The 15,252-nt window shown below is 37.5% G+C and overlaps 1 protein-coding gene across 14 annotated transcripts in view; it reads right to left on the reverse strand.

The window, feature by feature from the left end:
* Positions 1 to 15,252, reverse strand: part of SLC4A10 (solute carrier family 4 member 10) — a 276,790-nt gene that overhangs the window by 34,269 nt on the left and 227,269 nt on the right. For all 14 annotated transcript variants that reach the window (XM_080668207.1, XM_080668214.1, XM_080668208.1 and 11 more), the window contains 2 exons: positions 6,340 to 6,591; positions 5,424 to 5,492 (listed from right to left, as the gene is read on the reverse strand). In XM_080668207.1, coding sequence (XP_080524333.1) covers positions 5,424 to 5,492; positions 6,340 to 6,591 — 321 coding nt within the window. The remainder of the gene's footprint in view (positions 1 to 5,423; positions 5,493 to 6,339; positions 6,592 to 15,252) is intronic.

Below are 15,252 nucleotides of genomic sequence, written 5' to 3' on the forward strand. Positions count from 1 at the left end.
TCTGGCCCAAGGCCAGGTACTTTCTCCAGGACATGTGAGTAATAAACTTCTCTTTTTCAATTTCTCTTATGGTCTATTATTGAACTGAAGCTCACCATCTCACACCCTGTGCTCCACACTTAAGTGTTAATTTGATAAATACATAACATTCTATCAGGTGACTTTTCTTTTATGTCTTTGAACAGCCATGAATCAAGCTGTGTCAAAGAAAAAGCAACAAGTTATATTTTCCTTTTAGTCAACAAACATAAATGATACTTTACAATAAATAACCCTCAAAATTAGTCTCTTTTTCAAGAAAATGTGTTTTAGATCAATCAATTATTTAGATCAACCAATACTCCTTTAAACAATTAATAATGTTAAGTTAGAAAACAAGAGTATTCAAAGGCAAATTTATATAGAAATCTATATTAGTTTCCTAGTGCTACTGTAACAAATTACCACAACTCGGTGATTTAAAGCAATATAAATTTATTATCCTACTAGAGACCTGGTGCATGAAATCTGTGCACAGGTAGGATCCCTAGGCCTGGCCAACAATTGGGGCTAATAATAAATACTGGGCTGATTGGGGCCTTCCGACTGCTGGCTGGGGCCTTCCTTTGTTCCGTGCCACCCCCTGGTGGTCAGCACACGTCATAGCAAGCGATCGAACTCCCGGTCTCCCGGTCAAACTCTGGAGGAGACACTTTGCATATTAGCCTTTTATACATATAGATTGTTGTGGAGGCCAAAATCAAAGTGCTGGCTACACAAGCTCCCTATGAAGGCCATGAGGAAGAAACCCTCCTTGCCTCTTCCAGATTCTGGTGGTTCCTGATGTTCCTTGGCTATGGCAGCAAAACTCTAATCTCTGCCCTGTCTTCATGTGGCCTTATTCCTTGGGTCTCTCTGTGTCTCTCTTCTTGTTATAAAGAACCCAGTGATTGGATTTAGAGTTCAGCCTAAATTCAGGATGAACTCATCTTGAGATCTATAACTAATTATATCTGCAAAGACTCTATTTCCAAATAAGGTCACATTCTGAGATTCCAGTTGAAAAAAAAATTCTGGGGGAACACTACGTATTCAACCCACTACAATAACATAAGCAGGAACAATTTGCCAATGGCCTCTATGAAAATTTAGAAAACAATTGTGTGCTTTTAATATGAACCCACAAATTCTTTTGTACTTTTTTCTCTTTAAGAGATGAAGTCTAGCCCTAGCTGGTTTGGCTCAATGGATAGAGTGTCGGCTTGCAGACCGAAGAGTCCTGGGTTCAATTCTGGTCAAGGGCGAGCATCTCAGTTGCAGGCTCCTCCCTGGCCTGGGCCCTGATGGAGGCTCATGAAGGAGGCAACCAATCAATATGTTTCTCTCGCATCGATGTTTCTCTCTGTCTTTCCCTCTCTCTTCCACTGTCCTTAAAAATCAGTGGAGGACCAAACCAAGATGACAGCATAGGTAAACACCTAAACTGCTGCCTCGCACAACAATTTCAAAACTACAATTAAAAGACAAAACGTCTATTCCCAGAACCACGGGAAAGCTGGCTGAGTGGAAGTTCTACAACTAGAAGGAAAGAGAAAAGAGCATTGAGATGTGCACAAGCGCTGAAAAGCTGAGGTACGGAGGTACGCGAATCAGGCTGGCAGTGGGCTACTGGGTGTGCTGCTATTTTCAACCCGAAGGGAGACAAGCTCCCGATTACTCTGAACTCCAGTTTCTGGGGAGACGCTGGGAACCCAAACTCCTACGGGGAGAAGCTGGACTGTCTGCCATCGGGTCGGAAAGTGAGGGTGGCTTTCTTGCAAAGGTGCACACAGCAATCATTGTTTACTGCACTGGGGTGCGGGACGCGGGGACTTGGAAACGCAGAGACGCAAAGACAGCTGACTGGCAGCCATCGCTGTTTGCCACGCCCTGGCCTAGTGACTCCCTGAGACCCCGCCCCGCACAATCTACAAACACACCCAAGCTCCATGCAGCGGCTTTTGCATATAAATGGCCTGCCCTATCGCAGCTTAACCTAAGAAAATGAAGCTCTGGTCAGACAGCTCCAAAACCTCCAAACCCCAAGCAAAGAGGAGAAAACTGTAGTTCTCGCTATAGCTCCTGCTGGGTGGCCTCAGACAGTAGCTGACCTGCACCCCATTGGAAATCCAGAAGCTAGTGTATCTAGTGGTCAGTGTGAGACGACACCAGATTTCAACCACTCACATCCATAAGTGACACATTCAAGAGGCCGACTCAGTGAGTACCAAAGCCCCACTGAAGCAAGTCCTGCCCCATAAGCATGTCTCCAGCACAGCAGTTCTTCCATTATAGACACAGCGGGTCCTCACAGCCAATTGGCCTGGAGGTCAATTCCTCCCAGTGCACCAACAGCAATCAAGGCTTAACTACACCAAGACTTTGCACTCAGCCCACAAAGGGGTGCACCGAGAGTGTCCACCTCAGGTGATAGGCTGAACCACTGGTCACCTACAACAGAAAACCACTCCATCAACACAGGGAAACAACAAAATGCAGAGACAAAGAAACATGTCACGAATGAAAGAAATGGAGGAAAGCAAACTACTGGATGACATAGAGTTCAGAACCACATTTATAAGGTTACTCAAGAATCTTCTAAAAACCGCCAAGAAACTTGATGAGACCTCCGAGGAGCTTAGTGAGACCTTCAAGGATCTTAATGAGCATGCCAAAAAAAATGGAAAAGGACCAGTCAGAAATTAAGCATACACTGTCTGAAATAAAGAATATACAGAAATTCAACTGTAGATCAAAGGACCCCAAGAATCAAACCAAAGATCTGAAATATGAGGAAACAAAAAACACCCAACCAGAAAAACAAAAAGAAAAAAGAATCCAAAAATATGAAGATAGTGTGAGGAGCCTCTGGGACAACTTTAAGCATACCAACGTCCGAATTATTGGGGTGCCAGAAGAAGAAAGAGAGCAAAATATTGAAAACCTATTAGAAGAAATAATGACAGAAAACTTTCCCTACCTGGTGAAAAAAATAGACTTACAAGTCCAGAAAGTGCAGAGAACCCCAAACAAGAGGAATCCAAAGAGGACCACACCAAGACACATCATAATTAGAATGCTAAGGGCAAAAGACAAAGAGAGAATCTTGAAAGCAGCAAGAGAAAAACAGTTCTCGCTGTAGTTCTCGCTGTAGCTCCTGCTACAAGGGAGTACCCATACGACTGTCAGCTGATTTCTCAACAGAAACTATGCAGGCCAAGAAGGGAGTGGCAAGAAATATTCAAAGTGATGAACAGCAAGAACCTACAACCAAGACTACTCTACCCAGCAAAGCTATCATTCAGAATTGAAGGTCAGATAAAGAGCTTCACAGACAAGAAAAAGCTAAAGGAGTTCATCACCACCAAACCAGTATTATATAAAATGCTGAAGGGTATTCTGTAAGAGAGGAAGAGGAAGAAAAAGGTAAAGATAAAAATTATGAACAACAAAATGACAACAAATACATACCTAACAACAAGTGAATCTAAAAATCAAGTGAATAAAAAATCTGATGAACAGAATGGACTGATGAATATAATAGAATCAGGGACATAGAAAGGGAGTGGACTGACAATTCTCAGGGGGAAGCGGGTGTGAGGAGTGCGGGAAGAGATTGGACAAAAATCTTATACCTATGGATGAAGACAGTGGCGGGGGGTAAGGGCATGGGGTGGGGTGGGGAATCAGGTGGAGGGGAGCTATGGGGGGAAAAAAAAGTGGAACACCTGTAATAATCTGAACAATAAATATTTATTTTTAAAAAATCAATGGAATAATATCCTCAGGTGAAGATTAAAAAATAAATAAACAAACAAACAAACAAAAACAACAAAATAAAGAGATGAAGTCTAATTTCCTTTCCCTTATGTACAAACTGGCCGTAGTGATTTGCTTTTAACAAATAGTAAAAGGTAGAAATGACCGAGGGCAACTTTGGAAACTAAGTCAATAGGCACAGTGACTTTTTCTCATTCTTTCATTGCTCACTTTGATGGAAGTTAACTTCCATGTCATGAGGACACTTGAGTGACCTATGGAGAGGCCCCTGTGGCAAAACAGAGGCTTCCTCTCAATAGCCAGGTAGGAACTGATGCTTCTCACCCACAGCTGTGTGATAAGCCATCTTAGACATGATCCACAAGCCCTATTCAACCTTCAGATAACTGCAGCCTTTGTCCACATCCCAACAGCAACCACCAGCGACATCTTGAGCCAGAACCACTTGGCTAATCTGTTCCTAAATTCATGACTCACAGAGACTGTGAGATAATAAATGTTTGTTATTGTTACGTATTCTATTGTTATGCAGCAATAGAAAACTAAGCCAACTATATTTATTTATCTAACACTTCTTTAAACAATTAATAAACCTTTCCTTATACTTTGAAACTGCCTTACCTTATAACTTTATTTTTATTTTAATATTTCTATAAATATAATAATAATAGAAAAACAAACATAAAAGAAAAAAATCACCCAGGACCTCACTATTTTAACAAATTGTTGTTGTTGTTGTTTTTTGTTAATCCTTACCCAAGGATATTTTTTTATTTTTTTATTTTTTTATTTTTAGAGAGAATGAAAGGAAGGAGAAGAGGCAGAGAGAGAGAAACATCAGTGTGAGACAGACACATTGATTGGTTGCCTCCTGCACACATCCCAACCATGTCCGGGAATCTAGCCTAAAATCAAGGTACATGCTCTTGACTGGAATCAAACTTGGGACCCTTCAGTCTGTGGGCGGATGCTCTAGCCACTAAGCCAAACTGGGGCAATAAGTTGTTTTTATTTCTCTTTCTTCCTTTTTAATCTGACCAATGTCATAGCTTTATAAACCAATTGTAATACAATTTGTTTTCCTACTTTTTCACTTTGCATTGTGCCATAAGCATTTATACCATGTTACTTTTATTATCATCATAATTACCACCTTTCAATGAATATACCATAGATTACATAATTATTTACTAATGATGGATAATGGAATTGTTGCTAATATCTTGAAAGTGTGTGTAACAATTAACATTTTAACATTTTTGTACATAGAGTTTTTTTCTAGCCTCATGTATATATATCCATAATCATGAAGATAGTATCAAAGATTAAAAGTATTTGTATACATTTTGAAATGTACTATGATTAGTTTTCTAAAAGGGCTGTGAAATCTAAACATATCAATTTTAATATACTTGTAAACAAAAGTACCCTAGGATTATGAACCTAAGATGCCGATGAGGAACTTCTTTAACTTTTGGAAATCTGACTAATTTTTAAAAAAATTAATTGTAGTCTAAAACCTGTTCCTAAGATAATGTCATTTTCTTAACTATCACATGACTTAGCATCAATAGACCTTACAGTAAGTCATCATAGATGTGCCTTTATTACTGTAAATAATTTACCTGAATTCCCTTTAGAGATGAAGCACCCATATAAAGAAACACTCCATACAGCACTGGCATGGGGATAAACTGTGAAAGAACAATTGGAGAAAAGGCACAATTTATTTTCAACAATTTATTTGGATTAAAGGCGAAGAATGGAGCTAATACTTAGATGTTGTTACTACATTATACCAGATGTTTGTAAAATTGTGGATTGTTCAACTTTTCTCCTTCTTTAAATACTCGGCATCATTCTATCTCTATAGTTATTTATATGATATACACATCAATTCTTGCAAATATACTTATGAAATTATTAAATACAAGTAAATTTATGTAAATAATTAAATATTTCAACTAGAATTTATAAATTATAGACCACTTAGATGAGTTAAAATAAAATACAAATAACACAGCTTAGAAATATCTACCAGAATTATGACATAATAATTACTCTTTAATGCTCTCATATTATTAGTTTTATGGAACATATACATCTGCACTGTGGCCATGACCATAACATTGCTTACTTCTGTACCTTTATCTTATACTAGGTAATGTTAATTGTAAATATAGCTTTCCATTGACAAAAAAAAGCCTTATTTTGTCTAGGCCTGTAGTGAATTCAGATCACAAGTCAATCAGAAATAATGAGAGACTCTTTCCCACAACTCTGTCACCATTTCAAAATTATGGTAATAATTTACACATCAAATTTTACTTTGCCAGACTAAATTTTTATTTAAGGATTTTAAAATACAGCACACAATTTCCCTCATTAAGTTAAAAAGTTATATAAACATGGTAAAGAAATTCATCACTTTCATCATTTGTTATAAAATATTTGCAAATTGATGGTTTATATTCAAATGAAATCTCTTAATAATAAATATGTTCTGCCTTCTCTTAAATTCATAAGGGCAGGTTTTATTACCTTCAGAATACTGGTCATAAAGACTGATGAACCCATAAGAACAAAAATCATAAGCCCCGTAACTCTTTGCTCCCGAATGCCAAGAAATTTGGGTTGTTCTCCTGGAGCTGAACATTCTGATTCCAGTTTTAGGCTGTTGACATGAGTGATGGAGAGGACAGTGGCAGCCACAAACCATGGCAGGCCCATGATGGAGCACACACCAAGCATGACAGCCACCATTAATAAGTCCAGATGGTATCCACAGCCTTTCTGTTTAAAAAAAAAGAGAGAGGGAGAGAGAGAGAGAGAGGATACTCATAGGACCTGAACTTAGTATAGAGACAAGTAACATGACCACCATGGAACAGTAAGAATATAAAGATGCTGTCTTGAGCCTTATACAACTGATTCTAAAATGCAAAACAAAGATAAAAAGGTAACAGTGTCAAAATATGTAATTCACTTAAAGAAATGTTGCAGATATTCCTATTGCAATTATGATTATAGTGTCTTCTACATACTTTGATAGGTTCAATGTATTTCTAGGTTAATGTTACATTAGTTTCTATTCTATTTTTATTGGGTAAGTAAAGTCATTATCAAATACAGTCACTTCCATAGTTTCCTTAAATGGGCAAGTTAATTTGCAATTAGTATTATTCCCAATTGGTTATTATTTAATCACACATAAAAATATTAAGTACCAACTTTCTATCAGGCATTAGGCTGAGAAAACAAAGTAGGGACCGTGACAACAACAGAGCTAAGAATGACCTAATTGTAACTAGAAGACACTTCCTTACAATATCCAAGTATCCTCTCATATGAGATCTCCTAAAGATAAATTATCACATGATCTCACTGATATGTGGAATCTAAAGAACAAAATAAACTGGTGAATAAAATAGATCCAGAGACATAGAAGCATGGAACAGACTGACAAATCTCAGAGGGAAGGCAGGGGGTGGGTGAGTGGGTGGAAAGAGATTAACCAAAGAAATTGTATGTATATATGCATAACCCATGGACACAGACAAAGGGTGGTGGAGGCCTGGGGCAGGAGATGGGAGCGGGCTAGAAGGGGTCATTGGGGTGAGAAGGGGGACATGTAATACTTTCAACAATAAAGTTATTATTTAAAAGATAAATTATTCTAAAATACTCAGTTTCCAATTGCCTTCTTTTGTTTCAATGGGTGACCTTCCCAACACACACACACACACACACACACACACACACACACACACACACACACACTATCAGTTCCATTTGTTTCAGTTTCAGCAACTTAAAATCATATTTTTTATGTTTTCTATGTCTTCTGTGATCCTATTCCACTATCACTGATCTCCAGGTATTGCAAACTTAAGTGCTTTTTTGGACGAATCAGGAAATGTGAAAAAGGAAAAGAGAATGCAAGGGGCATGTGAAACGTGGGGGAATTGACGACTGCTCTCTAAAGAAATTGAAAATGGGGAAGAGCCGCGTTAACCTCTCCCTCTCCCTTGGGGAGGTGACAGGGCAAAGTCTCAGAAATAGCAAAGGGTTTGGCCTAGTTCACATTCCAGCTCTTAATGAGAGGTAGTGTAATAAAGTGGTTAAGAGTTTAGTTTCTGGAGACAAGTGGCCTGGAATCAAATGGTGGCCCAGCCAATGACCTTGAGCCGCCGTTTCCCTATCTGAAAAATGGTGATGATGATATAGGAGCCACCTAATTGGGTTGTTGTGAGAAATATATCATTTAATTTTGCAAATCATTTAGAGCCATAATGGGTATATAGTACACACCCATCAAACATTAGAGACTACTTCATTCTAGCAATTGAACAATAAATTTCTCTTTTGAATTCATTTATTTTAAGGCTCCTCAATAAAAGTATGTTTCTTAAGGGCAGGTAACTTATCATATAATTTCTCAGTGTTTCCTATGGTTTTCAGCACAGTCATTGGCATACGATAAGCAATCAATAAGTTGACTTTTTAAAAAGTAAATATGCATCATTGAAACATCTTTTGGAATCCATTTTAATATGTATAATTTTCAATATAGCTGTTAAATTTGTTGTCATGAGCATGAGCAGACATTACCAATTCTTCTAGAAGAATAATTTTGGCTTTTTTTTACAGGCAGTTTTACCAAACTGTAAGCAGTTTACAGTTAATATGAAAACTCATATAGCCTGGAGTGAAACATATGGATTATTTGTGGCATATTTGTCATGGTAGTATTTTCTTTCTGCTATTTTGCTTTTTTAATTGTTTTATTAAGTAAAACACCTTTTAAGTCCATTGTACTTTCTTTCTGCCTATCCCTGCCAAATTGTAAAAGTGCAGGATGACAAGGAGGCAATGGGAGACATCCACGCAATGACCTCCTCCTTGTCCAGTCAGTGGTACTCTTCCTTGGGTCAGCTGCGCGGGGCAATGCTCCATTCACCCCACTGCCTAAACCCAGTTTCCCTTGTGAAGAAGTTGCTGGAAACTTTTCTTGGCAAGTAATGCAGGAAAGATCTTCATTACTAGGATCTCAAGAGTGGGCAGAGAAACACCCTGATATCCACTTAAACAAAAAGGGACAGGAAGGAATAAGCGTCACCAGGGCCACAGTTTGTTCCTTAGGTCCTTTTGCAGAACATTTTGGAAGATGTCGATGCATGGACTAAAACTCAAATTTGGTCCCTTGAAAGGACAATATCTTAGCCAGTTAGAAAACTGCTTTGTCCTAGGGACTCAGGAGTGAGAAGGAGCAAGAATAGTGAAGGACTTGCTCAAGCCCCAGCGTCTGGGGGAGTACAGTGTGAATGACGGCCCCTGGGGCTGTGCGGAGCTGTAGTACTGCTGAGAAAGAATGGAAGCACGCTAGTAGCGGGGATAAGCTTCAGAGGGCAGAGGACATGGGGCCTTGAGCCTGTACACCCTGGATTTTCCCAGGACCCATGTTGACTATGGCTTAATAATATGAGGAAGGACTTCATGATAGTGATTTCCTGTACCTCTTATAAAGTGTTTCTAAAATAATGTAAACAGATTCTCGCTTGCAGGAAGCAGAAAAAAATAATGCTCTCAGAGGAAATAATTTCTTTTTAAATTTAAAAAGCTAACTTTGTAAAGTACAAGTATATAATAAAAACAAAAATACAGCTTCCCCTGGTCATGCTGTACAACAATGGCAGCATCTTAACGTGAATGGAAAAAATAAAGCAGTTCTGGCACTTTCACTCATTAATCGTCATTCTTCTCCTTCTCTTTCATTTAACATGTCTTTAAAAACTTGGTCTTTGCAACCAAATTATTAGCTGATAGGCATGCCAGCCAAAGGGAAGTATCCCTTTGTCAAAGAGGGAACTCTGCACCTTCGAACATATTTCTGTAGAATTTTTTTCTGAAATAAAGACAGAATCAGAGCTTTTATTCTCACATTCATCCATGAATCATGGGACATGGACATATGGAAGGAAAAGGGAGCATAGCAACAGGTGATGCTACAGCAGACCCCACTAAAACCAACATACAGCAAGACAAGAGGCCAGCCAAGAGGACCATCTGATACCCAGATGCCACTGCTGAAAAAATTCATTTCAAAGCTTGGCAGCAATTTCCTGCATCTGTCAAGTTAACCACATAAAAGACTATAGATTGACATGAAGAACCAGGCTGACAAAGAGGGCAAAAAAGAACATATCAAATGCCATAATCATCAAGAGAATGTGGTGCCAAATGAATGCTGCAAATGCATTCATTTACTCAAGTGATCTCGGATTGTATTGCTGTTTATTAAAAATGATGTCAAAAGAAGCCTGAACTGTCTACAGAAACATGTAGAAAAGCCCACAGTTGTACCTGAACAGAAACTTTCTTTTCCGTAAAATAATATCTCTCTTTCCGCTTTTAGAAAAGACTTTTTTTATTTGAACATGTGTAATGCTTTTCAAAGAGATTCATTTAACCTATGCCTATTCCACTTCTCTTGGAAAGAGATGAACAAGCAAAAGATGCTAGATAGAGTATGGATTTATATCTATATATAATGTAGATGATAATTTGCATTCTCAAATGTTTACATTTACAGCTTTTAAATCTTTTAATTAAAGTATAGTTGACATACAATATTATATTATTTTCAGGTGCACAACATAGTGATTTGACATTTATCTATCTTACGATGTGATCACCATGATCAACCGAAAGGTCATGAGGCACAGTGAGCTAATTTTGAGCTTCTTCATTCTAAGGGAAGAGTAAATTACTGTGCCAGTGAGTTGGACTTAGCCTCTGTAGGTCAACATGTCATTCCTGTGTAATGTAGTAACACTCACAAAATAATAAAAACCATTTTTAGTGGCATGAAAAGTTCTTTTAAAAGAAAACCAACTACTAGTTTTGGTAATAGAAATAAGGAAAAGGTGAAAAGACCTCCACTATAAGTCTGGGAGAGATAAGGAATGAAAAGCTGAATTCCAAGGTGACTTGGATATATGGTATTGACTTAGATACCTTTAGACACAAGTTGTGGAATCCATCAGGTGCTTGATACAGAAACCACAAAACATACTTCATTGAACTATTTCTGGAAATGCTCCACTCAAGGCAAAAATGAGCTTTCAAGTGAGGAACAAAATAACTAAAAGCTGAAAATGTGGTTTACTTGTGGTCTTAGGATATACCTAAGAAACACATGTCTTTCTGTGACAATGTGGCTCAAGTCAAAGCCAGGAGATAGTGCAAACATTTCAGGGAAGCAACAGGTGGAGAGAACGGCTTTAGACCAAACCATTATTCTGAGTAAAGACTGTTATTGTTAACAAGATAATCAGTAGCAATAGACCACACCATACCAACGCTTACAGAAGACAAAGGTTAGAGGCCAAAGAGAAAAAAAAAGTGTTCCATGTAAATAAAATATATCTTCACTGCAAGGAACTTGCTTTGAAAATATCCATAGCCAAGGGGGAAGATGGGATGTTCAGACTCAAAGCGACAAAGAATAGACTGGCTCTTCTACTTGGGGAAATATACCAGAGTTTGATTGAGTGAGATTTGCTCTATTGATAACTATTAAAGGGAAAAAATTATGAATCTTTTGAATATATGGTCATTTCTTTGTATAATAAAAAAGTCATATACAAATAATGTAATATAGTGTACTAATATAGCCTCAAATTTATTTTAGTGACCAAAATATTAAATGTTTTTGTTCTACATTTAATTCTATAAATGCAAGTACTTGAAAGTCCACATAAAGAATGCTTTACTATATTTTAGCTATTCTACATGATAGGCAGAGAAGGAAATACATCATATTGGAGTTTAGCAAAGATGGTGAATGTCAAGGGCCAACCAGAGGCTTATGAAGAACAGAAAGAAGTGCTGTGTGATTTATAATTCTGAGAGACCAGGAAAGAGTAACGACGGAGAATGGCCAAAAAAAAAAAGTACCACCTTCAGCAAATCTTCACTTACTTCCACATTTTGTTTTAATATGAGTCCACTAGTACTTAGAAAACAATACTGCCTCCATCAGTTTAGCTGATAATCTTTAAAAGAATAATTTTTCAGTGAAATCTGTGGAATTCCTGCCTAAATATAAAGACTTAAAAAATGTTTTCCTTTGAAAGGAAGCAATGATTACACAGCTTATTTTATTCTTAAAATATGATCTATTTTGTTTAATTTATAACATCCTATATAATAAAAGCCTAATATGCTAAGTGTCCGGTCAACCAGTCGGCCATTCAACCAACCAATCAAAGCGTAATATGCTAATGATATGCTAACGCCACTCAACCACTCACTATGATGTGCACTGACCACTAGGGGGCAGACAGTCAACTGGTCGACCAGTCACTATGATGTGCACTGACCACCAGGGGGCAGACGCTCCAACCAGTAGGTTAGCTTGCTGCTGGGCTCTGGCTGATCCTAGACTGAGCAAGATGGGCTGGACATGCCCTGGAGCCCTCCCGCGGTCCCTCCCTAGCTAGCCAACCTCCCACATCTCTCCCCGGCCCTGATCGTGCACCAGTGGGGTCCCTTGACCTGGCCTGTGCCCTCTTGTAATCTGGGACCCCTTGGGGGATGTCGGAGAGCCAGTTCCAGCCCGATCCCGCAGGCCAGGCCAAGGGACCCCACTGGTGCACAAATTCATGCACCTGGCCTCTAGTGTGTCATATAATGAAATATATATACAGCCATTTAAAATGATAATGCAGTCCCACTTTTTTATTTTCTCCCTAGTTTCCTCTACCCTAGGAGATGTAGCTACAAACATATAGCTACAAGAGATGTCTGAGATTTTGCTGCCTATGTTTTCTTCTAGGATTTTTATGGTTTCACGACTTACATTTAAGTTTTTTATCCATTTTGAGTTTATTCTTGTGTATAGTGTAAGTTGGTGGTCTAGTTTCATTTTTTTGCATGTATCTGTCCAATATTCCCAACACCATTTATTGAAGAGACTTTGACTCCATTGTATGCTCTTGCCTCTTTTGTCAAATATTAATTGAGCGTAACGGCTTGGGTCCATTTCTGGGGTCTCTGTTGTGTTCCTTGATCTATATGCCTGTTCTTGTGCCAGTATCAGGCTGTTTTGATTATAGTGGCTTTGTAGTATAACTTGATATCTGGTATTGTGATACCTCCAATTTTGTTCTTCTTTCTCAAGATTGCTGCAGCTATTCGGGGTCTTCTTTGGTTCCATATAAATTTTTGGAGTATTTGTTCTAGAGATGTGAAATATGCCATTGGTGTTTTAATAGGGATTGCATTGAATCTATAGATTGCTTTGGATAGAATGGACATTTTAATTATGTTAATTCTACCAATCCATGAACACAGTATATTTTCCCACTTGTTTATCTCTTCCTCTATCTCTTTTTTTTTATGTTCTGTAGCTTTCTGAGTACAAGTCTTTTACCTTCTTGGTTAAGTTTATTCCTAAGTATCTTAATTTTTTGTTGCAATGGTAAATAGATTTTTTTGTCGTTTTTTTTTTTTTTTTTAGTTTCTCTTTCTGAGAATTTATTGTGGTGTATAAAAATGCCATAGATTTCTGTTAATTTTGTATCCTGCTACATTAAAATTAAAAGCTCTGCACAGCAAAAGAAACCATCAACAAAATGAAAAGGAAACTCACTCTATGGGAGAACATATTTGGCGATGATACCTCTGATAACATCCAAAATATATAAGGGACTCATACAACTTAACAAAAGAAAGACAAACAATCCAATTTTAAAAAATGCGCAAAGGACCTAAATAGACATTTCTCCAAAGTGGACATCTAGATGGTCAAGAGATATATGAAAAAAATGTTCAAAGTCACTGATCATCAGAGAGATGCAAATTAAAATGACGATGAGGTATCACCTCACATCTGTCAGAATGGTTACCATCAACAAATCAACAAATGACAAGTGCTGGTGAGGATGTGGAGAAAAGGGAATTCTAGTACACTGCTGGTAGGAATACAGATTGGTATGGAAAACAGTATGGAGTTTCCTCAAAAAATTAAATATGGAACTACCATTTGACCCAGTGATCCCATTTCTAGGAATATATCCTAAGAAACCCAAAACATCAATCAGAAAGAATGTATGCATCCCTATGTTCATAGCAGCACAATTTACTAAGATTACATGCTAAGATCTGGGAACAGTCCAAGTACCCATCACTAGATGACTGGATAAAAAAGCTGTGGTACATTTACACCATGGAATACTATGCAGCAGTAAAAAAAGAAGGATCTCTTACCCTTTGAGACAGCATGGAAGGACCTGGAGAGAATTACGCTAAGCAAAATAAGTTGGTCAGAGAAAGACAAGTATCATATGATCTCATTCATATATGGAATCTAATGAACAAAATAAACTGATGAACAAAATAGATCCAGAGACACAGAAACATGGAACAGACTGTGGAATCTCAGGGGGAAGGCAGGGGTGGGTGGGTGGGAAGAGATCAACCAAAGAACTTGTGTGAATATATTCATAACCCATGGACAAAGACAATATGGTGGTGAATGCCTGTGGGGGAGGGAAAATGGTGGGGGTAGGCTAGAAGGGGTCAATAGAGGAAAAAGAGAACATATTTCAACAATAAATATTAAAAAATAAAATGATAATGCAGATTTGCATTGTTGACATTGGATGATTTCCATGATAATGCTCTTATGTGAAAAAATGCAAGTGACATATGTAGTATAAAAATATATGTTTGGGTATATATAAAAATGTTAATGAAGTTATCTCTAGGTAATGAAATGATAGTGTTTTCCACTTTTTTCTTTTAACTTTGCATATTATCTAAAAAAACTAAAATCATATGTTACTTGATAATGAAAAAGTATAGGCGTTTTCAGCTTTAAAAAATAAACTGGTGTCTAGGAAAAATGTTTTCCTACTTCTTAGAGAGTAGCAGACTAAAAATATTCAATATAAAGTAGTTACACCTGCTTTATAGATCTATTTAAGCAACTATATAACTTTAATAATTAGGTAGTGGTGACATTTGCTTTTGCAGAAGGTTAATATTTTAAAAGCAAATACTTTTAAATGATTGATATTAAGTAAGTAGACTATTAAACTTAGGAGTCTGAATTCCTTGTTTTGAGGATTGTAAATGGTTCTGTTTCTAATACTGAATTGCGTAGTTCAGCGATGTTTTGGGAGCCAGCTCATATAGGCTATCAGAGCCAATTGTTTAATTTTCCTGCCAATTGATGTCACACTGGTAGCATACAATGGGCCATGCGGTGATGGGGTGTTCATACTATTAAAATAGCAAACATTGTAAATCAAGATCGCTCTCTTTGTTAAATGCAGAGAACTGGTTGTTAAATATATACCAGCACACTACTGGTCTAGTTCCTACGACTTTATGAAATGTTTTTGTAAAACATATCCTTAGTAATTAAGATTTTATTTGACAAAAACA

This window comes from Plecotus auritus, assembly GCF_963455305.1.
Source record: "Plecotus auritus genome assembly, chromosome: 5".
NCBI lineage: Eukaryota > Metazoa > Chordata > Mammalia > Chiroptera > Vespertilionidae > Plecotus > Plecotus auritus.